Below are 26,568 nucleotides of genomic sequence, written 5' to 3'. Positions count from 1 at the left end.
CTCTTTATCAGTTCAGACATGGCCACTCTTTATCCTTCTTTATATAGTTTTTAAAGACTCTACAAAGGAATGTCATAATCTGAACAAAATTTACAAAGCAAAGCTGCTACATAATCAATACTGACAAACCATATTCTGAACAATAGTTCACATAAATGTGCTGACAATAATCAAACTCATCCATCATAATCCATACATTTTGCCCACTAAAAAGAAAAAAAACCCCACAAAATCCTTCATATCTTACAAATATGTTCAACTCACATTTTAACAACTGGTAGCTCTTTAAATTCTTTCTTCCTCTCCCTTCTCTTTTTTAATAAACTGTACGATTGTGTCTGCCATTGACCTTCTTCATGAATTGGTCTATGAATTTTTTTTTTTTTTTTGGTTTTTAGTTTTTTTTTTTTTTTAATTATACCTTACGTTTTAGGGTACATGTGCACAATGTGCAGGTTTGTTACATATGTATCCATTGCCATGTTGGTGTGCTGCACGCATTAACTCGTCATTTAGCATTAGGTATATCTCCTAATGCTGTCCCTCCCCCCGCCCCCCAACCCACAACAGTCCCCAGAGTGTGATGTTCCCCTTCCTGTGTCCATGAGTTCTCATTGTTCAATTCCCACTTTTGAGTGAGAACATGCAGTGTTTTGTTTTTTGTCCTTGTGATAGTTTACTGAGAATGATGATTTCCAGTTTCATCCATGTCCCTACAAAGGACATGAACTCATCATTTTTTATGGCTGCATAGTATTCCGTGGTGTATATGTGCCACATTTTCTTAATCCAGTCTATCGTTGTTGGACATTTGGGTTGGTTCCAAGTCTTTGCTATTGTGAATAGTGCCGCAATAAACATATGTGTGCATGTGTCTTTATAGCAGCATGATTTATAGTCCTTTGGGTATATACCCAGTAATGGGATGGCTGGGTCAAATGGTATTTCTTGTTCTACATCCCTGAGGAATCACCACACTGACTTCCACAATGGTTGAACTAGTTTACAGTCCCACCAACAGTGTAAAAGTGTTCCTATTTCTCCACATCCTCTCCAGCACCTGTTGTTTCCTGATTTTTTAATGATGGCCATTCTAACTGGTGTGAGATGGTATCTCATTGTGGTTTTGATTTGCATTTCTCTGATGGCCAGTGATGATGAGCATTTTTTCATCTGTTTTTTGGCTGCATAAATGTCTTCTTTTGAGAAGTGTCTGTTCATGTCCTTCACCCACTTTTTGATGGGGTTGTTTTTTTCTTGTAAATTTGTTTGAGTTCATTGTAGATTCTGGATATTAGCCCTTTGTCAGATGAGTAGGTTGCAAAAATTTTCTCCCATTCTGTAGGTTGCCTGTTCACTCTGATGGCAGTTTCTTTTGCTGTGCAGAAGCTCTTGAGTTTAATTAGATGCCATTTGTCAATTTTGGCTTTTGTTGCCATTGCTTTTGGTGTTTTAGACATGAAGTCCTTGCCCATGCCTATGTCCTGAATGGTATTGCCTAGGCTTTCTTCTAGGGTTTTTATGGTTTTAGGTCTAACATGTAAGTCTTTAATCCATCTTGAATTAATTGTTGTATAAGGTGTAAGGAAGGGATCCAGTTTCAGCTTTCTACATATGGCTAGCCAGTTTTCCCAGCACCATTTATTAAATAGGGAATCCTTTCCCCATTTCTTGTTTTTGTCAGGTTTGTCAAAGATCAGATAGTTGTAGATATGCAGCATTATTTCTGAGGGCTCTGTTCTGTTCCATTGATCTATGTCTCTGTTGTGGTACCAGTACCATGTTGTTTTGGTTACTGTAGCCTTGTAGTATAGTTTGAAGTCAGGTAGCGTGATGCCTCCAGCTTTGTTCTTTTGGCTTAGGATTGACTTGGTGATGCGGGCTCTTTTTTGGTTCCATATGCACTTTAAAGTAGCTTTTTCCAATTCTGTGAAGAAAGTCATTGGTAGCTTGATGGGGATGGCATTGAATCTATAAATTACCTTGGGCAGTATGGCCATTTTCACGATATTGATTCTTCCAACCCATGAGCATGGAATGTTCTTCCATTTGTTTGTATCCTCTTTTATTTCATTGAGCAGTGGTTTGTAGTTCTCCTTGACGAGGTCCTTCACATCCCTTGTAAGTTGGATTCCTAGGTATTTTATTTTCTTTGAAGCAATTGTGAATGGGAGTTCACTCATGATTTGGCTCTCTGTTTGTCTGTGATTGGTGTCCAAGAATGCTTGTGATTTTTGTACATTGATTTTGTATCCTGAGACTTTGCTGAAGTTGCTAATCAGCTTAAGGAGATTTTGGGCTGAGACAATGGGGTTTTCTAGATATAAAATCATGTCATCTGCAAACAGGGACAATTTGACTTCCTCTTTTCCTAATTGAATACCCTTTATTTCCTTCTCCTGCCTGATTGCCCTGGCCAGAACTTCCAGCACTATGTTGAATAGGAGTGGTGAGAGAGGGCATCCCTGTCTTGTGCCAGTTTTCAAAGGGAATGCTTCCAGTTTTTGCCCATTCAGTATGATATTGGCTGTGGGTTTGTCATAGATAGCTCTTATTATTTTGAGATACGTCCCATCAATACCTAATTTATTGAGAGTGTTTAGCATGAAGGGTTGTTGAATTTTTTCAAAGGCCTTTTCTGCATCTATTGAGATAATCATGTGGTTTTTGTCTTTGGTTCTGTTTATATGCTGGATTACATTTATTGATTTGCCTATGTTGAGCCAGCCTTGCATCCCAGGGATGAAGCCCACTTGATCATGGTGTATAAGCTTTTTGATGTGCTGCTGGATTTGGTTTGCCAGTATTTTATTGAGGATTATTGCATCAATGTTCATCAAGGATATTGGTCTGAAATTCTCTTTTTTGGTTGTCTCTGCCAGGCTTTGGTATCAGGACGATGCTGGCTTCATAAAATGTGTTAGGGAGGATTCCCTCTTTTCTATCGATTGGAATAGTTTCAGAAGGAATGGTACCAGTTCCTCCTTGTACCTCTGGTAGAATTCGGCTGTGAATCCATCAGGTCCTGGACTCTTTATGGTTGGTAAGCTATTGATTATTGCCACAATTTCAGAGCCTGTTATTGGTCTATTCAGAGATTCAACTTATTCCTGGTTTAGTCTTGGGAGGGTGTATTTGTCGAGGAATTTATCCTTTTCTTCTAGATTTTCTAGTTTATTTGCGTAGAGGTGTTTGTAGTATTCTCTGATGGTAGATTGTATTTCTGTGGGATCGGTGGTGATAACCCTTTTTTCATTTTTTATTGCATCTATTTGATTCTTCTCTCTTCTTTATTAGTCTTGCTAGCGATCTATTAATTTTGTTGATCTTTTCAAAAAACCAGATCCTGGATTCATTAATTTTTTGAAGGGTTTTTTGTGTCTCTATTTCCTTCAGTTCTGCTCTGATTTTAGTTATTTCTAGCCTTCTGCTAGCTTTTGAATGTGTTTGCTCTTGCTTTTCTAGTTCTTTTAATTGTGATGTTAGGGTGTCAATTTTGGATCTTTCCTGCTTTCTCTTGTGGGCATTTAGTGCTATAAATTTCCCTCTATACACTGCTTTGAATGTGTCCCAGAGATTCTGGTATGTTGTGTCTTTGTTCTCGTTGGTTTCAAAGAACATCTTTATTTCTGTCTTCATTTCATTATGTACCCAGTAGTCATTCAGGAGCAGATTGTTCAGTTTCCATGTAGTTGAGCGGTTTTGAGTGAGTTTCTTAATCCTGAGTTGTAGTTTGATTGCACTGTGGTCTGAGAGACAGTTTGTTATAATTTCTGTTCTTTTACATTTCCTGAGGACAGCTTTACTTCCAACTATGTGGTCAATTTTGGAATAGGTGTGGTGTGGTGCTGAAAAAAAGGTATATTCTGTTGATTTGGGGTGGAGAGTTCTGTAGATGTCTATTAGGTCCACTTTGTGCAGAGCTGAGTTCAATTCCTGGATATCCTTGTTAACTTTCTGTCTGGTTGATCTGTCTAATGTTGACAGTGGGGTGTTAAAATCTCCTGTTATTATTGTGTGGAAGTTTAAGTCCCTTTGTAGGTCACTCAGGACTTGCTTTATGAATCTGGGTGCTCCTGTGTTGGGTGCATATATATTTAGGATAGTTAGCTCTTCTTGTTGAATTGATCCCTTTACCATTATGTAACGGCCTTCTGTGTCTCTTTTGATCTTTGTTGGTTTAAAGTCTATTTTATCAGAGACTAGGATTGCAACCTCTGCCTTTTTTTGTTTTCCATTTGCTTGATAGATCTTCCTCCATCTCTTTATTTTGAGTCTATGTGTGTCTCTGCACATGAGATGGGTTTCCTGAATACAGCACACTGATGGGTCTTGACTCCTTATGCAGTTTGCCAGTCTGTGTCTTTTAATTGGAGCATTTAGCCCATTTATATTTAAAGTTAATATTGGTATGTGTGAATGTGATCCTGTCATTATGATGTTAGTTGGTTATTTTGCTCGTTAGTTGATGCAGTTTCTTCCTAGCCTCGATGGTCTTTACAATTTGGCATGTTTTTGCAGTGGCTGGTACCGGTTGTTCCTTTCCATGTTTAGTGCTTCCTTCAGGAGCTCTTTTAGGGCAGGCCTGGTGGTGACAAAATCACTCAGCATTTGCTTGTCTGTAAAGTATTTTATTTCTCCTTCACTTATGAAGCTTAGTTTGGCTGGATATGAAATTCTGGGTTGAAAATTCTTTAAGAATGTTGAATATTGGCCCCCACTCTCTTCTGGCTTGTAGAGTTTCTGCTGAGAGATCAGCTGTTAGTCTGATGGGCTTCCCTTTGTGGGTAACCCGACCTTTCTCTCTGGCCACCCTTAACATTTTTTCCTTCATTTCAACTTTGGTGAATGTGACAATTATGTGTCTTGGAGTTGCTCTTCTCGAGGAGTATCTTTGTGGCATTCTCTGTATTTCCTGAATCTGAATGTTGGCCTGCCTTGCTAGATTGGGGAAGTTCTCCTGGATAATATCTTGCAGAGTGTTTTCCAACTTGGTTCCATTCTCCCCATCATTTTCAGGTACACCAATCAGACGTAGGTTTGGTCTTTTCACATAGTCCCAAATTTCTTGGAGGCTTTGTTCGTTTCTTTTTATTCTTTTTTCTCTAAACTTCCCTTCTCGCTTCATTTCATTCATTTCATCTTCCATCACTGATACCCTTTCTTCCAGTTGGTCGCATCGGCTCCTGAGGCTTCTGCAATCTTCGCGTAGTTCTCGAAACTTGGCTTTCAGCTCCATCAGCTCCTTTAAGCGCTTCTCTCCATTGGTTATTCTAGTTATCCATTCATCTAATTTTTTTTCAAAGTTTCTAACTTCTTTGTTATTGTTTTGAATTTCCTCCCGTAGCTTGGAGTAATTTGATCATCTGAAGCCTTCTTCTCTCAACTCGTCAAAGTCATTCTCCATCCAGCTTTGTTCCGTTGCTGGTGAGGAACTGCGTTCCTTTGGAGGAGGAGAGGTGCTCTGCTTTTTGGAGTTTCCAGTTTTTCTGCTCTGTTTTTTCCCCATCTTTGTGGTTTTATCTACTTTTGGTCTTTGATGATGGTGATGTACAGATGGGTTTTTGGTGTGGATGTCCTTTCTGTTTGTTAGTTTTCCTTCTACCAGACAGGACCCTCAGCTGCAGGTCTGTTGGAGTTTTCTAGAGGTCCACTGCAGACCCTGTTTGGCTGAGTGTCAGCAGCAGTGGCTGCAGAACAGTGGATTTTCGTGAGACCACAAATTCAGCTGTCTGATAGTTCCTCTGGAAGTTTTGTCTCAGAGGATGACCTGGCAAGTGAGTGAGGTGTCAGTCTTTCCCTACTGGGGGGTGCCTCCCAGTTAGGCTGCTTGGGGGTCAGCGACCCACTTTCGAAGGCAGTCTGTCCGTTCTCAGATCTCCAGCTGCGTGCTGGGAGAACCACTACTCTCTTCAAAGCTGTCAGACAGGGACATTTAAGTCTGCAGAGGTTCCTGCTGAATTTTTGTTTGTCTGTGCCCTGCCCCCAGAGGGGCGCCTACAGAGGCAGGCAGGCCTCCTTGAGCTGTGATGGGCTCCACCCAGTTCCAGCTTCCTGGCTGCTTTTTTTACCTAAGCAAGCCTGGGCAATGGTGGGTGCCCCTCCCCCAGCCTCGCTGCTGCCTTGCAGTTTGATCTCAGACTGCTGTGCTAGCAATCAGCGAGATTCCGTGGGCATAGGATCCGCCGAGCCAGGTGTGGGACACAATCTCCTGGTGTGCCGTTTTCCAAGCCCGTTGGAAAAGCGCAGTATTAGGGTGGGACTGACCCGATCTTCCAGGTGCCGTCTGTTACCCCTTTCTTTGCCTAGGAAAGGGAACTCCCTGACCCCTTGTGCTTCCCAAGTGAGGCAATGCCTCGCCCTGCTTTGGCTCCCACACAGTGCGCTGCACTGACTGTCCTGCACCCACTGTTTGGCACTCCCTAGTGAGATGAACCCAGTACCTCAAATGGAAATGCAGAAATCACCTGTCTTCTGTGCTCCTCAGGCTGGGAGCTATAGACCGGAGCTGTTCCTATTCGGCCTTCTTTGGTCTATGAATATTTTTTCCAAAAATGCAGTGTAGTAACTTGGGAAAACAATTTCTGAAAAAATGGCTTTTGTCTCTATGTCATAACCACTGCCATCCAGAGTGTGTGCATTTCTTTTATTTAGTGCATTAACAAGAATCTGCATTATATGACTTTAATTAATCAATATGCATGATCGGATATGTATATAATAAGACACAGCATTGTTATTTTGTGTTTTTTTACCAAACAGTAAGCATACAGCATAAAATTCATGACTTGTTAGTACAGTAAACATAACTTGAAGGATAGTTATCAAAATATTGAAAGTGAATGCTGTAATAGCTTTAGTCATTTCTCCATTTTATCTATTTTTGTGAGGTAGAGAGAATAATTATTGGCTTTTATATTGTAGTATGCACTATGATAATTTTGCATAATCACTTTTGTGAAATGAGCAATTAGAAATCCAAATAAACATTTCAGATTGACTTTTGGCTTCACAAATATTTCAATATATGTCTTTGGTATTTCTGAAATTAATTTAAAAAATAACTTGGAGGCATCATCCTTTAATAGTTATTATTCAGGGATTAGTTAGAATTATATTTAATTATTAACACTGAAATAAGTACTACAGAACGTGGGACAATAAATACAGACAATTTTCAAGCATAGTGTAATTTATAACTGTGACACAATATTCTTTAACTTGGCATGCTTACATTATTTAAAACATTTTTAAAAAGCATCACTCATTGCCAGATTCCCCTTTGAACAACTATAAATAAGTGGTAGAAAGATCTACACAAGGCTTTAGGCCAGCTTTTCTCCCTTATGTATTCAATTTAGATGTGTTTATATCCAGGCTTGATGTTTGGTCAGTTTTTCAGTGAGGAGCACTCTCTTCTAGATAATGAAATTTGAGAAAACAGCCATAAAACTTGAAAAATGCCATTATAGTGGTCCCATAAATGTAAAATTACTGGTAGAGTTGGGGGATTTATACCTAGTGTTTGTCCCTTCACAGAGGCAAACATGCAAAAAGCCACTGTAATAACCCTTCAAAATCAGATAATACTCTGACAGCTCAGTTTTACTAACAAAAGAGTCCTGGGCAGAAGCCAGGAGGCCCAGGTGCGCTGTGTCCCGCCAGTATTTAATGTAGTCTAATATCAGATAGATGCCAGTGAGAGAAAATACTCAGAATAAAGTACAGATAATAGCATGGACGGCCACTCATTGCAAAATTACTTGTGCTCATCATGCTGTGAGCTTTGTATTAAATTCTTCTGTCAAGTGGTAGGAATCATAGGGAGAAGTACCTCAGAAAACCTTCCTTGCAACCTTGGATAAGGATCTATAATATTAGGCTTTCATATGATAATGGCAAATGATGCCCTTTTTGAAAAATTGCTGACTGGTAATGAAAGTCCTAATCAGATTTTGTTGCAGAGGACCAGGAGGTGGGGGAACTATGCCTGTAACACCCTTCTTCCTCCACCCCTTTAGCAAATTTAGCAAACTTGACAAGAGCAGTGAGTCTGAGAGAATTTATCTTACATGAATTTCCAACAAAGCCCGTGGGGTTGTTTTATAAAATGAGAAGGTGGTGGTTTAATAAATGCTGGGCCACCTGAGGCACTTTCATTAAAGGCTTTCTCTAGACAAAATCACACTGTTTGCATTTTCCTCCTGTGCTCCCTGGAGAATATAACATCCCCTCTTCAGTGAGAGTGGATATTGTATGTGAAGGCATGAAGAAAGGTGATTTATCTTTTGGTGCCCAAAATAACTGTTCGTAACACCACTGTTGTTAGAATTAATATTCAAACACATTTATTGTCTTCTATTTGAATGCAAAATTGTAAAATAAAAAAATGAAGACACTTTGGAGCATTTATCAGTAAATCTGACAAAGGTTAAACCTATGCCATTACTTCCACTCTCAACTTCAACTATAGTGATGTCCATTTGTTTGAAACTATAAAATAACTTTCAAAAATATTCAGGATCTACAAATGGTTTTGTTTTTTTAAATAAGCTTATCAGAAAACTGCAAGGAGTAGAGATGTTTGACAAAATATGTAAGTAGGTCGCTTCTATAAGTAATATGAAGCTGATTGTTAATAAATTTTTAATGTAATTTCTAACGTCAGTGAATGCATTTTCTAGTCCTAGAGAGGCAGCGTAAATAGGCGAGATTCATAGATGTTTTCATCGGTGTCAATGGACTCACCATCTGTGTAGGTTTCTCTGCGCAGATGTCCTGGCTGGTGTTTCGGTTTCTTGGCTGGTCTGGTTTTCTGCATTATAGCAGCACTCATGTTGCTGTCTGTAGACACAGGACTTGTGGGCCTAGGGCACTGAGACGCATGAAAATGTCGACGGCCTAAGGAGAAAAAAAAAAAAAAATCCAAGCCAAACTCATCAGTGAATTTTAATTACAACAGGAACAACAAAAAGAAAACATTAAAACTAGAAACAGCTCTAATTTTTCTGAAAAGCAACAAAAAAAGCTTAAACAAACTCTTCTAGCAAATAATAGGCTTGTTGTCACTCTGCTGTTTACTCGAAAAAATACCCTAAAAACATTTTCTGCTTATTTCATTTGTTTAAACCACAGTGCTTTTATTCTGTTAAAGTTCATGATACCTATTTATTAAAGAAAAGTATTCCAATTATTTTTGCAGTTAGCTTCACTAAAACGTTATACTTAAACAAAAAATAGTAATTAAATTTTTGCATAATATAGCCAATGTTTGTTGCTTTTTCAAAAGAAGAGCTAAAGTTCTTAAGAAATTCATGTTCTAAGAAAAATGAACAGTACTAATGGCGCCCATATTTTAATTAAACATATATTGACAGTATACTTTGAAGACAGACTCAGGTGTGTTCTCTTCAGGTGGTCTGAAATTGATCTAGCACACATATTTAGGTCTGCCAAAAATTACTTACATCCTGTTTCTATCTCTAAATATTTGCTAGTTCTGGATACTTAAGGTGATCCCTTCAAGACTTCTGTTTTTTTGGTGGTGGAAGAGGTGGATGTTTGGTTTTGGAGAAACAGTAATCCCAGTTACCAGTGGGAATTGAATTTACTTATTAGACACGGTGTATTTCAAAGCTCCCACATTCTCTGGTGTCTTACATAGATGCTGTATTACAACACCTACAGCATATTTAATCCATAATCCCAATGGAGATATATTGGTCCTATGTTTGACTTTCACTGTTTTGGTCTCTAGAAACTCCACTCACAAATCCAGAACTTTCTACTGTACCACAAGAAACTTCAAATGGACCTAGACAACATGTCTTTTGGCTATAAACAGAAGCCACATACAGTGAAATCAACACATTTAAAGATGATAACTGAAGCATATTAAATAATATACATTAATGCAGCCAAGTGAGAAGCAATGTGATTGGATATTCATATTAACTTAAAGTCACATGACAAGCGCCATTATTCCCTGAAAAGAACACTGCAATAAGCAGAGGCCAATGCATGTTTAGTTCATTAAAATTATGAGCTCAAGGAAAACCAGAAGTGCCACTAAATTACAATACAATAAAATATTAAACCAAACTCTCTTTAGCTATGATGGAGACTATTACAATTAAAGTTACATATCCATGAAAACAGAGAATTAGGGCTGAGACTGAATGCATTATTCATCCTACTGTGTAAGGCCATCCACTGCTCACAGACTGTTTACAGATGAATTTTCAATGTTATCTCTATGTTTCGTCCATTTAATAAACTGAAATATTTTCTAACGTATTCTCAAAGCAGTGGTTTGAGATGCTTAATTTCACCATTTTTTACAGAAGGTTAAAAAATAAGGAGGAAACAAAAGCTGTATGTAAAGTTAGATGTTATTTATTTATTAAAAATAAAAAAAGAAAGATAATTAGGTTTGCATAGTTTATTACATTCAGCAGCTACTAGAGGAATAAAAAACAATATTTGATTGAATGACATAAAATATAGGCCTGGCCAAAATAAATATATATTCTACAATAATAAGTTGAGAGATATTAGAAATCTTTTTCCTGCAACACATTCTTGATAAATAATATATAGAGATGACTTTATAATGTAATTTACATTTTCTCTGAATATAGTCTACACTGATAAAAAATAATGGCCAATCCAATATATGAAAAGACCATGGAAAACTACCAATGTGGTAGTTATTAAACTAAGAAAAATAAAACAGTAAAATACCAGTAACTGATTTGTTGTGAGGGTCTTTTCCTTCTCTGAAATGTATCTCTTTCTTGCTGATCATTTCACTCTACTATTTATTTAGATTTTCTTGGCTATCAAAAATATAAGCACACAAAAGTATGTATGGGAATGTATATATTAATTCTACAGAAATGAAAACCATGTGATAAATAAGTCTTACATTTAAATTCTTGTCTTTCTTGGAACTATTTACTTTCTAAACAGGATTGGGAGGAGGAGGAGATAAGTAAAAATGTGTTGTAACATAAAGATGAATATATGGTAATTAAAAATGGGTTACTAGCAATGCAAGCAAAAATATGAAAAGCACTTGGTTTTGCTTGCTCTCCCAATTATTATATTTAAAATGTTTACTGTAAGTATGGAACGTTTATGCTTGAAAATGTATGCACATTACATATACCTTCATATCTTCCCAATTAATATTCTAATTTGAGAGGACATGAAGAGAATGGGGATTAAGGAGAAAGAGCCCATTTTCTAAAGGTCAAAGTGTTCCACTTGGATATTTATCTATTTTCCCTACAAAATTTTTATTTAAATAAGAGAACTATCACAACAAATTTGATTTTGGTGAGGTTCTACGCAAAAAATTAGAGTATACATTCAAAAACACAAACTTCATTTAATTGACTGGATGTATAGTTTAAAGAAATTATATCAATTTGTGTAATACGTACATTTGCTATGGCTATCCTAAAAAATGAGGTAGCTCCCTATCACTCATATTATGTAAGATTTATTAAATAAAAACTAAATAGAAGATTTAAAAAGCTTTGTCAAGGAAAAGGGAATCATCCAACTAAGTCATATTCTTGGACTGTCATTTCCTTAGGCAGCTAAAAAAAGACAAACTGTTAAGAATAGATGCTTTTCAAATAGGACATAAATCATAGGAGAGAATCAGCAACAAACGTATATACATTGCGTTTTCTTTCCCAGCTTGGTGAAAAGTGTCAGGACTCACCAGCAGCATCCTGCATTTGCCGTCGTGCCACTTTCAGACCAGCATACTCTGCCGCTGCTGCGACTGCCTGGGCAAAATCAGCATCAGTGAAAAAGGAGCCGTCCGAAGAACTAACACTGGAGCGCCCGCTGGAAATGTTGTCCTCCTCTGAAGCTGAGCCCCAACCGTTGATCATGGACCCCGTGACAGAGCTCTCCAGGTCCCCAACGCTGGAGGCAGGTGTCTGCTCAAGCCCACGTAACAAAAGCCTTCTGGTTTGCATCTTGGCTACTTCCATGTCGGCTTCGTCTTCTTCCTCTTCTGGCGCATCCGTATCCATATCTGAGACCAGGGGTCCTGAAATGTAGCCATAGGTATGTGGAGGGGAAATCGGCCGTGGTGGTGGAGGAGGACTCACAGGCTGCCGTCTGCATGAAGATGAATAAATAGGTCTGGCTCAGCTTGTTATTTAGGACACAAAAGGACAAATTACCCAAGAAATCCACAAGTATGCAGATTTGATCTTTACTTCTTTTGAGCTCATATGTTCAGAAAAACAACTGAATATCACAGTATATTTAAGTTTGGTTTTATATTGAGTTGCACTCCGCAACCAGAGGCTCCACTGGGTTACTTTCTGATTCAAGTTAAATAGAAATATAGTCAGTTATCGCTAAGCCTTCTTATGCTTTATCATTTGGATTATGTTTCGTTAAAAAAGGGAAAGTAACACTTGTTTTGAAAACATAAACATATGTATCTGTCCTAAAGCATTTCAAATATTATCCATAGTTTATCATTACTGAAGACAACTGACATTCATCCTGAAACACTTTGCTCCATAAACATCTGCTTCTTTCCCTTTTTTTCATCACCTCTCCAACTTTTTCAAGCAAATGAAGTCATTCATCTTCACTATAAAGAGTAAAATTTCATAAGATTTAAAAAAGTACACATTCAGCATACGACATAATTTCCTTTAGATTTTATTCTATTTAAAAAAAAAAGCTATGGGAGCCAAGAGTAATTTTTTTCTGATGTATTCACTATGAGTTTCGTTAAAGATTATTAACTATTTTTTAACACTATTGCATTTATTGTTATTCTTTTTTAAAAATATATTTAAAGGCATTTTTTCTTATGTCCTGGAATTAATTTAAGAACCAGAGTTGAGGACAAAATGAAGTAGTCTCCCACAATATAGGTAAATGGTTACCAATTAATTGGTTTCAACCAACTCTCTGCAGACATGAAGAATACCTGAAGATACGGATAAATCACTTAAGAACTGCAAATGCCTAGAGATGGTGCCCAGGATTGAGGCCTTCAACAGTGGGTAAGTGAATGTCGGCACCTCTCCTTTAGCACCCTCATGATACTCAGAATAAGATGAGATAAGAATAGTCTTTAGAGCTAACCAAGCAGAAGACCAGATCCTCATCTAGTTTGCCCTTTTCTCATTCCATCTTCCCCGCCTTAGCCCTAGGAGAATGCACGTGGCAGAGGCAGGTGGAGGGAGGTATTTAAAAGCAGAACACGATCACTTTCCCCATGCCGCCATAGCCACAGAAAGGGGCATTTGGCAAAGGATGTCTGGGAATGCACAATTGAGGTTTTAAAATTAACAGAAATGACTGGGCATGGTGGCTCATGCCTGTAATCCCAGCACTTTGAGAGGCTGAGGTGGGTGGATCACCTGAGGTCAGGAGTTTGAGACCAGCCTGGCCAAGATGGCAAAACCCCGTCTCTACTAAAAATACAAAAATTAGCCGGGCGTGGTGGTGCATGCCTGTAATCCCAGCTACTCGGGAGGCTGAGGCAGGAGAATCACTTGAACCCGAGAGGCAGAGGTTGCAGTGAGCCAAGATCACGCCATTGCACTCTAGCCTGGGTGACAGAGTGAGACTCTGTCTCAAAAAAAAAAAAAAAAAATTAATTACCTTACATTAAATTAACAGAACTAGATTTTAACAGCAAGCAAACAAAACCAAACCAAACAGGATCTGGTCAAGATCTAAATAAAGTTAAAACCAGTAGGATCTGCTCCAAGATCTGTACTATAGAGAGGGAAAAATAACTTTGATATGGTGTAGTTTTTAGGGTGGCATGGGAGTTTTTTGAAGAAAATCGTTTTCAAGCTGGGCTTGCTGGCGTGCGCCTGTAATCCCAGCACTCTGGGAGGCCGAGGTGGGTGGTGTCAGGAGTTCAAGACCAGCCTGGCCAACATGGCGAAACCCCGACTCTACTAAAAACACAAAAATTAGCCGGGTGTGGTGGTGGACACCTGTAATCCCAGCTACTCAGAAGGCTGAGGCAGGAGAATTGTTCCAACCTGGGAGGCGGAGGTTGCAGTGAGCCAAGATCACGCCACTGCACTCCATCCTGGGTGACAGAGTGAGACTCTGTCTCAAAAAAGAAAAGAAGAAAAACATTTTCTGCTTTTTATCCCAATGAATTTGAACTTTGATAAATCTGTTCAATACAAATGGAAAACATTAAAAATAAATGATTATTAAAAATATTGCAATTAACTCATTTAATGAGCACTTACTTTGTAGCTAAGCATATTTTATAAGATTTACTCATTTAATTCAATAACTTTTTGAGTTTTTTTTTTTTTTTTTTTTTTTTTTTTTTTGAGACAGAGTCTCGCTCTGTCTCCCAGGCTGGAGTGCAGTGGCGCAATCTCGGCTCACTGCAAGCTCCGCCTCCCGGGTTCACACCATTCTCCTGCCTCAGCCTCTCGGAGTAGCTGGGACTACAGGTGCCTGCCACCACGCCCGGCTAATTTTTTGTATTTTTAGTAGAGACGGGGTTTCACTGTGGTCTCAATCTCCTGACCTCGTGATCCGCCCGCCTCGGCCTCCCCAAGTGCTGGGATTACAAGCGTGAGCCACCGTGCCCGGCCTTTGAGTTACTTTTTAAATGATCATTTTACAGCGGAGAATATTGAAATTCAGAGGGATTAAGGGTCTTACCAAAGTTGCCACAGATCACATGTATCAAATGCAGAATTTAAAACCAAATTTTATTTCCAAGGGCATGACCTTCCACACACATATATAAGTCTAAATGTATTATATATTACGTGTGTGTGTGTGTGTATACATATAAGCTAGGAGAGATATGTGCCACATACAGATGTATTAAAAAACCAAGAAATAAAAGCTAATATATTACATTGAAAAAGTATGCATATACACACACATATGTGTAATTATGTATTATTATGTGTATATATCTGTTATATATACACACAAGATTCTTTAATGCATTATTTTTCATTTCTGGGTGGTTTTTAAAGTGTCTGTGTGTGGCACTAGGAGAAATATGAAAAATGTGCCAAAGCTGAAGTTATTTAAGAGATTAAAATAGATAACTGTTTCAATATGGAGTGTTATACACATAGGAGGAAAACCATTGTTTAATTTGGAATGCAATAAAATACCACACTTAAAAGCTAATTTACAGCCTTTGTCAGCGTACAAACCCAAAATACCACAAGAAACTTCTTCCTTCTTAAAGACATGTAAGACTTTTTAGCACAAAGGGGGACTATTTTGACCATCAATAAAGAAAGATGCAGAATGGCCGACTTCACTATGAAAGGATGCCAGCATTGTTGTGTTTGGATAATTCACATTCTGTAGAGCAAATACATCTTCATGTAAAACAAGGGCTGGCTTTTAACTACAACCACCCCTTACAAATGTTGAAGAAAGACAGAAAAATTTATTCAAACCATCTGTAAATAAGGCAAGCCCAGGGAATGTGTGATAAACATGTACAGTTTGAAATATGTCATACATTCTATTGGAAAACAAAAAGCCATTTCAAGATGCTGCACTCAAGTGGGACTTGTCACAAATAAACCTCAACCCTCTAGATTTCTCCCCAAGGGGTTTCAATGTCTTCTAAAATAATGTATAAGTATATGACTGTGTATCGCAACACTCTAGTCTCCTGCAAGAATGACGCCTTCATAAACATGTTCAAGAGAAAAGCAGAACGATGTCATTAGTTTATCAAAGTAGGTGTTGATACCATTCACCACATAGCATTTACCAGGCAAAAAGACAAAGGAGAAAAATGCACACCTTTGAGATTTTGTTCTCACACTGGTGTAGCTTCAGTTTCTTGTAAAAGTAACAACTATTACCTCAATTTATCTGTATTAATAAAACAAGTAAATGTTCATGTATTCCATATATGAACATAATTTTTACTTTTCTAGAGATTTTTACTATACTGCAATAAAGTTAAGTATATCACTTTTTAAAACAATATATTTGAATAAGTTTAATTATATTATTTTCCAAGCTATTGTTTGAGAAAAAGAGAAGACAGATTCCTATTATGTTGATCACCTAGTTTACCCAGTTTTAGACAAAAATGGAATGCCCTAGAAGTTCATTATAATGCCAACGTTGAAATACTCATAATAATGCAGGTCTTTAATGTTTACATAATTAGACTTGCAGTGTTATAATGGCTTAAGTTCGGTAATTTTATTAATGTATTACACTATCTGCACCCTTTATCAATAAATATAAATGTAATCAATGTATTTATTTTTTAAACATTTACTGTGAGCCTACCGTGGCAAAGACTGCTAGATTTACACCAAAAAGATCACAGGCAAACAGAGCTTAGGTAACATGCTTTATGCTTTATGACAGGTAAGGATTCAATTTTAAGGTAAACATACTTAATGTAAGCTATATATCTGGCCATGGCAGACTGTATTCTGCAAAATGTCCATAGCAATATCTCCCATTCCAAATGCTATTCTGAAATGAGAACTTGCCACTCTCCCATCAAGAGAGGTAGATGAGTTCAACACTCTTGAATCTGGACGGACTCTGTGATTGCTTTAATACAATGTGGCAGAAGCAAGACTATGCACCAGTTCTAAATGGCCTGGCAACTTCCCCTTCCTGCCTTTTTGGATGCCAGCTGCCATGAAAGAGGTGCCATTAACCTGAGACCCCATGTTATGAGAAGTCCATACTATATGGTGAGACCTGGGGGATAAGACTCCATGTGGAAAGAGACAGAGGTCAAGGAGCACTGAGACATCAGACATGTGAGTGAAGAAACTAACTTGGAAGTAGATCTTCCATCCCCAGCCAAGCAGCTAAAGCCATATGGATTGGAGATGAATTGTCCAGCTGAATCCTTTCAGAATTCCTGACTCATGGGATTGTGAATAAAATGATTAGATTACTTTAGGTCACTACATTTTGGAGTGGTTTGTTAGCAATAGAAACAGGAACTCGGGCACTATGTTAGGAATTCAGCTAAATGAAATAGATATCCATGTCTAAAGGGACTTTAGTCTAGTGGAGGAGACAAATAATTAAATATGCAATGACAAAGGATATATAGAGTGTTCTAGGAACACATAAATATGGCTCCTATCCCAAAGTTGGGACATCAGGGAAAGATTTACTGAGGATGATCTGCCATTTAATCTTGGATCTAAAGGATACATTGGTGTTAGCTCCAAAAGGAGAGGAGAAAATGGTGTTCCAGGAAGATGGGAGAGCACGTGCAAAGATACTGAGGTGAGTGAGAATTGTGCTTATTCCAGGAACTAGAAGAAACTTAGAGTGAAGACATCACAGACATTGTTCGGGGAGTGGCAATGGGTAAGGATGGTAGGGCACACAGGGGTCAGATCACAAAGGGCTTTGATTGCTACATTAAGGAATCTTGCTTTTAATTTTAAGAAAAATGGGAAGCCATTGAGAGATCTTAAGCAATGGAGAGACTTGATCAGTGTTTCAATTTAGGAAAATGCCTCTGCACAGTCTGCAGCAAGGAATTAGTTTGAAGGAGGGGCAAGGCTGAAGCAACAAGACCACTTAGCAGAACATTACTGTAATGCAGGTGAGAGAAAACGGCTGTCGGAACTAGGAAAGTGCATTTATGGCTGGACATATGTGTATCACTCAGAATGATATTTAGGCAGTAAAAACCTACAGGAATAAGTAGTTGGATATATGGGTCTGAAGCTCCAGAAAGAGATTTGTAGAGAGATAGCTATCTATATCTATGAGTGTACCATTAGGGAAATGGAAGAATGATAAGAATCAGAAGTCGTCTACTGATGGGGCAGACATTAGAATAGATCAAGGGATCAACAGGAGACTTCATTCAAACACTTAAGATGGAAATCACAACATTGTATCTAGTATCCAAAAAGGTAGATACAATTAAAATGGCCAATATTAAGGAATTGGTTAAATAGAGTTACACACTTTACACAAGTGTCTAAATAAAAAGCTAACAACATGAAAAAACGCTGTTCAGTGAAAAGAGTAGTTTATAAAATAATATTGGCATATGATAAATCCAAGCAATGTGAGTATAAGTAGAGAAGAAAGATTGACAGGATCTTTACTGAGGTCTTCACGGTGATTTTCTGATTACATAGATCACTGGGACTTTTATATTTTCATTGTGTTTATATGTATTTTCAAAAATTTCTATAGTAAACATACAGAATATACATTAATCATAAAAAAGCACTTAAAGCACTTTTTTAAAATGGGCTTCCACTTACTTTTTATTAGTACCCAGTGTTATTTCCAGCAATGACCCTGGAAATAAAATCCATAATACCCTTACAGATTGAAAATCATACCTTTGAGAAAGGCTGAAAATAGTCAAATTGATTATAAGTGCAGATAGTTAATGTATTACCCAATTACATATATCTGCCTCAAGTTCTACAAGCATCCATTAGCCTGAAACAATAGACAGTAGGTCAACTCCAATTCTCCCATAGTATCCAATTCCATTCATCAAATACTTTACTGAAGAAAGCTCTGTGGAACTCAACGACATGAACGAGATGAGTTCTGCCTTCAAAGAACTTTTAACTTAAATAGGAAAACAGAGATACAAACAGTAAATACTAATGCAACATGAAAACTGGTTAGAGTGGTAACAGGGATGGGAACAGATTCTTATGAAGAGTAAAGAAGAGGGGTTCACTTTTGCCAGGCAAGCAGAGGACGTGTCCTTTGAACAAGGCTTTGAAAGATGAGGGGTGCTTACCAGCCAATCAGGAAAGAGCATGTGGAAGACCTGGATATTGATGAGTTTCAGGCAAATTTAGGAACTTTAAAACAGACTAATTAGAAAAGACTGTATGTGACGAAATTGGGGGGAAAGTAAATAAAGGGAAAAGGATTTTGAAAACCTTTAAATACTGGGTTAAACACTAACTTGACTCTGAATGGGGGAACATTACCAGACTTCTTGTGTGCAAATAAAAATATTGTGAGAATGAACAGAAAAACAGAGAGAAGAAAAGTGGAATCAGTTTATGGATAAGGTGGATTTCACAGGACAGGGATGGAGGGCCTGCCCTAGCAGCTGTAGGAATGGAAACTAAGGAGCAAAACCAAGGGCCATTTTGGGTTGAAGTGACTTCATGAATAACCTCATTTGTAGAATGCTAGGAAAAAACTAAATAGTAGGATAACTAAGCTGATTTCAAAATGACAAAGGTATTGTTTATGATTTTTGCCTATTCCCTCAGCCATTTTATTTTAAAACAAACATTGGTCAAATAAATAATGGTTGAAAATTCTAAACAAGACAGCTATCAAAGTAAAAGAAAAGATAAGTTTGAAGAGTCAAGTCCAAAGACAAAGAATTTGGATTTAGACACATGGTGAAGTTCAAGTGAAAATATTGTGGCATTCAGGAAAAGGGACTAGGCTGGGTAAAGAAATTTGACAGCCAACAGAATATAAGAGTTGAACCAAGCAATGGGATGATAGCGTAAAGGCGAGGGCTGTAGGGCATTAATATTTTTGAATACTTACTTTGCTTCAGATGCTTTACACACATTATCCATTGATCCTCACAACAATCTATAAAATGGCCATCATGGCAGAAAGCATAAGTATGATAAAAACTGAGAAGTCTGTGGGGGCAGGGGGGAGGGACAGCATTAGGAGATACACCTAATGCTAAATGACGAGTTAATGGGTGCAGCAAACCAACATGGCACATGGATACATACGTAACAAACCTACACATTATGCACATGTACCCTAAAACCTAAAGTATAATAATAAAATAAAATAAAAACTGAGAAGTCTTTAGATTTGACCATTAGGAGGCTACTTTCAATGGACTGATCAAAGCAAAACGTTTTAAGCCAGAATGCAGTGGGCTGAGGTGCGAATGCAAATCAGGAAGGCAGAAGGAGTTCAACAAAATGAAGCGGGGGAGAGAGCATGGAGCCAGAAGGGAGGCCAAGGAAGAGGAAGGCATGAAGGGAGTTGAGTTAACCATGAAGAGAAGGAGAACTGAATGAAGAGGAAGGGGCTGGACATTCCAGACAGATAAACGAAAACCGATTTCTGTTATCAAGGAAGGTGGAAAGGAGGACATAAGGAATACAAAAGAAGAGCCAGCCAGGAAGAAAATACTGGGTCCCCTGAGAGTAGAGACAGGAATGGTGAGGAAAAAAGGTAAGACAAGGGAACAGAAAAAAGAATGCTTAGATATTTCAGAGCTAAGTGGTCTCTTTTAGTCTCTCATTGGCTTCTAATAAGAGTAGCACAGATGGTCTGTGACTTTAACATGGGAAAGAGGTGCCTTATTTGCTCTCAATTTTCATAACATTCCACGCGTTAATAATATTACTTCAAAATGTCTGACAATCCAACTTCCTCACTGTCAGAAGAAAGCTTAACTACTTTCTTGTTTTTACAGTGTATGTAATTTGAATCTGGTAATAATCTCTTAACAATAGAAGAGTTAATAAACATTGCAAAATTCTGTTTTAATCTACAGAGTAAAAGTCAAGCCACAAAAATCACAGTTTGTTATTCATTCAAGAATATGGAAGGAACCTGTTCTGAGGCAAATAATATACTCAATTTCAAATGACATTAGGAATACAGAAAATAATATATACATATAATGTGTCAGGGGCAAAAAACAGTATAAATAAAATTATCAACTATGAGAGAAGAGCTAAAATGATGCAGTAACAGCTTTTATGTGGTAGAAATGACAAGTGAAGCCATTGTATGTAACAAAAACGTACTGGTTGGGGATGCTCAATACATAGGTTTAAAAAAGTCTAAGCACACACAAGCACGCACGCACACATGCACACACACACACACACTATATAATAATCTGACTAAAGTACTCAAAACTCATATCTAAATCAAAATAAAGGTATCTGAGGTTAACACAAAAAGAATATGACAAACTCATTCTTCTGTGACATTATAGTTATGAGGGAATACATTATTCTGTAAACTTAATTTTAAAAGACAGGAGAAAATCTATTTTCTGCTGACCAAAGAAGTGACTTACCGATGCAAAAGGAAAACTAAAGTACAAAAAAACCCACTGTCAATAATATGACAAATGGGATCTAATTAAACTCAAGAGCTTCTGCACAGCAAAAGAAACTACCATCAGAGTGAACAGGCAACCTGCAGAATGGGAGAAAATTTTTGCAACCTACTCATCTGACAAAGGGCTAATATCCAGAATCTACAGTGAACTCAAACAAATTTACAAGAAAAAAACAACCCCATCAAAAAGTGGGCGAAGGACATGAACAGACACTTCTCAAAAGAAGACATTTATGCAGCCAAAAAACACATGAAAAAATGCTCATCATCACTGGCCATCAGAGAAATGCAAATCAAAACCACAGTGAGATACCATCTCACACCAGTTAGAATGGCGATCATTAAAAAAATCAGGAAACAACAGGTGCTGGAGAGGATGTGGAGAAATAGGAACACTTTTACACTGTTGGTGGGACTGTAAACTAGTTCAACCATTGTGGAAGTCAGTGTGGCAATTCCTCAGGGATCTAGAACTAGAAATACCATTTGACCCAGCCATCCCATTACTGGGTATATACCCAAAGGACTATAAATCATGCTGCTATAAAGACACATGCACACGTATGTTTATTGCGGCACTATTCACAATAGCAAAGACTTGGAACCAACCCAATGTCCAACAACGATAGACTGGATTAAGAAAATGTGGCACATGTACACCATGGAATACTATGCAGCCATAAAAAATGATGAGTTCATGTCCTTTGTAGGGACATGGATGAAACTGGAAAACATCATTCTCAGTAAACTATCGCAAGGACAAAAAACCAAACACCGCATGTTCTCACTCATAGGTGGGAACTGAACAATGAGAACTCATGGACACAGAAAGGGGAACATCACACTCCGGAGACTGTTGTGGGTTGGGGGGAGGGGGGAGGGACAGCATTAGGAGATATACCTAATGCTAAATGACGAGTTAATGGGTGCAGCAAAACAACAGGGCACATGGATACATATGTAACAAACCTGCACATTGTGCACATGTACCCTAAAACCTAAAGTATAATAATAAAAAATGAAATAAAAAAAATATGATACAGAGCTAGCAAACCATATATATGAGCTCCATGTGGTTATGAATGTAATTTTTATAAGTGGGTGAGTATTAATACACATTATGGTTGCAAGTTCACTAGGATCAATTAATCTAATGCAATGGTCAACAATATGACTTGCTATGTTAATTGCCTGGGTTTACTGTGGGATGATACTGCCAGAAGAGGCTTATGAGACAAGAAAATTACTTCGTGGGAGAGCATTCGATAACTTCCACTGAGGAGTAGAAATTATCTGATTTGTCAGCAAAGAAGGCTAGTGACAACATACCTCCTTTCGGGCTGGTGCTGCATGTGGCCAGTCTCCTCTGGACAATCCTGTAACATGGGCTGGAGTTCTTCCTGTGGGGAGGGAGTCAGAGTGGCAGTGGACTGATGGCTATAGGACACGGCAGCTGGAGAAGAAGCTGCTCCCCGAACAGGGGGAGTGGGGCCCCGTTCATCTTCCTCCTCTTCTAATTCATCTTGTTGCAAATACATCCTTGCTGGTGGCACGGGACATGGCATTTCTTGGTCATAGCTAAAATAAATGATAAGGATGTGTAGACTTACTTCAGGTTATTCACATAAACTATTTGGATAGTAATGAAATGTCACCTTTAAATTGTTTTTCAAATCTGAATGCTCTCAGTCACATTAAGGAGATATTGTTGAAAAAGGTTTTACCTCACAAGGTTTGTGAATTACTGCATAAACTATTTTTCTCTAAGGGATTGCAATTTACATTAGCATATTATAGGGTCTTAGAAGTCATGCAATAAAAAAATTCACTTAACATGGCTTAATTTAGTACAGCCCAAATGTATTTGGTATATTTTGTTGCTCCACTATGTTCTCTAAAAGACTCAAAGATGCTATCACAGAGGACCTGAAGATGAGCTGCCACATTTAGAGAAAAATTACTCTTTCTTTCTTTTTTTGAGATAGAGTTTCGCTCTTGTTGCCCAGGCTGGAGTACAATAGCGCAATGTCGGCTCAACGCAACCTCTGCCTCCCAGGTTCAAGCAATTCTTTTGGCTCAGCCTCCCAAGTAGCTGGGATTACAGGTGTGCATCACCAGGCCCATTTACTTTTTGTATTTTTAGTAGAGACGGGGTTTCACCATGTTGGTTAGGCTGGTCAAGAACTCCTGACTTCAAGTGATCCATCCGCCTCAGCCTCCCAAAGTGCTGAGATGACAGGCGTGAGCCACTGTGCCCAGCCAAGAAAAATTACTCTTAACAATCATTTCAGGGAAAGATATACTGGAGGTCAACCTATTTAGTCCAATACAACCCATTTTTTTTTTCTCTGAAATTATAGTAGATCACTATTTCTTCAGCTGAACACAAAATGAAGTTGTTGGCTTGCATTTAGGCTGGTGAGTGAAAAACACACCATTCAACCATAAAATGCCCCTCTACTCCTCTGCTGGAGATGGGTGGGAAGCACGATGGATCCGGGGAACATTCATGCCTTTCTCTTTTCTCTTATCCCAGGGTGTATGTTTATCGATTATAAGGGCAATGAAGTACTACATTATATAAACCGTGGACCCATTTCTCTTGTTCATTCTCTACCATCCACCTTGTTTACCTGAACTAAGGAAAGCTGATGCTCAAATAATGTTTCTTTGCATCTTTCTTTACTTTTCTAATCTCAATGTCTCCCTCATTGCCTCTTTATGTTTCCTTTATTAACAAACAGCTGAGCAACTTGCCTACTTATCCAAACTAGAAATGTTTTAGTCATCTTTGACTTCTTTCTTCTCCCTCAAACTACTCCCCAATTCATTTCTATTCTATCAATAAAAACTCTCTAGAATCTATTCCCTTATTTTTATTTCTTTTTTTTTTTTTTTTTTTTTTTTGAGACGGAGTCTTGCTCTGTCGCCCAGGCTGGAGTGCAGTGGCACCATCTCGGCTCACTGCAAGCTCCACCTCCCAGGTTCACGCCATTCTCCTGCCTCAGCCTCTCCGTGTAGCTGGGACTACAGGCGCCCGCCACCACCCCCGGCTAATTTTTTGTAGTTTTTTAGTAGAGACGGGGTTTCACCGTGGTCTCGATCTCCTGACCTTGTGATCTGCCCGCCTCGGCCTCCCAAAGTGCTAGGATTACAAGCGTGAGCCACCGCGCCCGGCCTTTTTATTTCTTGTATGTGCTACTGCAACAATCTTTTAACTGGTCTCCTAGCCTCCAGTCACTCCATTGCTTCCAAAATTACATTAATACGCATCACATGCAAGCTATTCATGTGCTCTTCAAAATAAGAACTGGCTCTCTAATTGTTTAGAGAGAGAATAAAATATAAATGACTAAGCAAGACACTCGAGTATCTGCATAATCTGGCTTACATCTGCTGTCCCAGCTTCGTCTCATTCCCTGCCATGTGTTTCATGTTAGTTTTCCAGGAGACCACATCTGTGTGGTCCCATGTCCATAAAACCCCTTCTTCTTAACTGAGAACCTTCTCATTTGTCCAGGTCAAGAACAAATGTAGCCAATCACGAAACCTTCATTCTTCTCAGTTAGAATCAGTCTTTCTCCTTGGGGCACAGTTGCAGCTCCTATATTGCTTTTTTTTTTTTTTTAACCTATATTCACTTATTTCATTTTAGTCCTCTTATTTTTGTGAACGAAAGCAGCAATGAATGTTGTTAAAATAGCTTGGGAAATGCATTCAGGCCAAGTAGAATGGCTCATGCCTGCCTGCAATCCCAGCACTTTGGGAGGCTGAGGTGGGACGATCGCTTGAGATCAAGAGTTCAAGAACAGCCTGGGCAACACAGTGAAATAACATCTCTACAAAAAAATTAAAATAAACTTAGCTGGGCGCTGTGGCACAAGGCTATAGTCCCAGCTACTTGGGAGGCTGAGACAGGAGGATCACTCGAGCTCTGGGGTGAGTCCCTGTTTCTAAAAACAAAACCAAACCAACCAAACCAAACCAAACCAAATAAAACATACAGTTCTGTTTTCATTACTTGCAGATTCCATATCTGCAAATTCACTGACTCGGTGTAATTTATTTGTAAACCCCCAAACTGGGATCTGTGGCATCTTCAGGGTCATTCCTACAGACTCACAAAGAGGCCAAACATTTGAGCACCTGATGTGCACGTTCCCAGCTGAGGTAAAACAAAGATACACTTTGCTTTCTTGTGTCAGTTCTCACACGGTAAACAAGCATCCTTTTCATGGTTCATTTAGTACCATGTTTGTCAAAATGTTTTAAACTTTATATTAGTAATCTCCCTGCTTAAAATGGCCCTCAAAAGAAGTGCTGAAGGGTTCTTTAGTGTTTCTAAGCCCTAGAAGGCTGCGATGTGCCTTAAAAAAAAAAATCTATGAAATAAGCTTTGCTGAGGAATGACTTATTGGGTTCCATGTTAATAAATGAACAGTATATATTAAATAAGCATCTTTAGAAAAACATACGTAAAACAAGGTTATGTATTGGTCAGTTGACAGATATGTCGTGGCTAGAGGTTAGAAGGAATCTAGCCCTGTATTTCTCCTAGGACAAATGGTTCAACATTTGCTAACTCACTGTTCACAAGAATGTTAAAATGCATAAATATTGTGGATAATGAAAGTTCCCTGTAAATATTTTCATATAAGAATTTTACTTAACGGCTGGGCACGGTGGCTCACGCTTGTAATCCCAGCACTTTGGGAGGCCGAGGCGGGCGGATCACGAGGTCAGGAGTTCGAGACCACGGTGAAACCCCGTCTCTACTAAAAATAGAAAAAAAATTAGCCGGGCGTGGTGGCGGGCGCCTGTAGTCCCAGCTACTTGGAGAGGCTGAGGCAGGAGAATGGCGTGAACCTGGGAGGTGGAGCTTGCAGTGAGCCGAGATCGTGCCACTGCACTCCAGCCTGGGGGACAGAGCGAGACTCCGTCTCAAAAAAAAAAAAAAAAAAAAAAGAATTTTACTTAAAAATGCATTTTATAAAAAGATTATTAGAAAACTGAAGCACAGAGGCTTTGTTTCTGGGTATAGCAATATACTTCTCCATGCGTGGAGAATGAAGGAATGATGTCTTTACAGCAGTGACAGAAAAAAACTGTATTTTCAGGTATATTTTATGATTTATTCATTAATTCTTCACCTTAAAGGAGTTTGCCTCCTTTGGTTATGTTAAAGAAGCAGCTGTTTTGTTTCGTTTGGCGGTACCATGTCCAGTTCTACAGATTCTGGAGTGAGAAAGAGGTACACTAACTTCCTAATTGCTATCATGTGGATTATTATACTTGTTAAGTCTTTGGCAGAAACAATCCAGTAAAGTTGACATTTGTACAGAGTTCTCAGCATAAGGTGATAAAATCTAAGAATAAATAGCCTTCGGGATCCCATCGTTGTGGTATAAATCCACACGATTATATTTCAAAAAATTCAAGACATGTCACAGAAGTTCT

At 38.4% G+C, this 26,568-nt stretch overlaps 1 protein-coding gene across 7 annotated transcripts in view; it reads right to left on the bottom strand.

Annotated features, from left to right (window-relative positions):
- The window catches only part of ROBO1 (roundabout guidance receptor 1), a 1,209,916-nt gene that overhangs the window by 16,402 nt on the left and 1,166,946 nt on the right, over window positions 1–26,568 (bottom strand). For all 7 annotated transcript variants that reach the window (XM_055259183.2, XM_055259184.2, XM_063630535.1 and 4 more), the window contains 3 exons: window positions 22,441–22,689; window positions 11,735–12,141; window positions 8,749–8,901 (listed from right to left, as the gene is read on the bottom strand). In XM_055259183.2, the coding sequence (XP_055115158.2) occupies window positions 8,749–8,901; window positions 11,735–12,141; window positions 22,441–22,689 (809 nt within the window). The remainder of the gene's footprint in view (window positions 1–8,748; window positions 8,902–11,734; window positions 12,142–22,440; window positions 22,690–26,568) is intronic.

This window comes from Symphalangus syndactylus, chromosome 21, assembly GCF_028878055.3.
Source record: "Symphalangus syndactylus isolate Jambi chromosome 21, NHGRI_mSymSyn1-v2.1_pri, whole genome shotgun sequence".
NCBI lineage: Eukaryota > Metazoa > Chordata > Mammalia > Primates > Hylobatidae > Symphalangus > Symphalangus syndactylus.
This window is presented reverse-complemented; position numbering and strand designations above follow the sequence as displayed.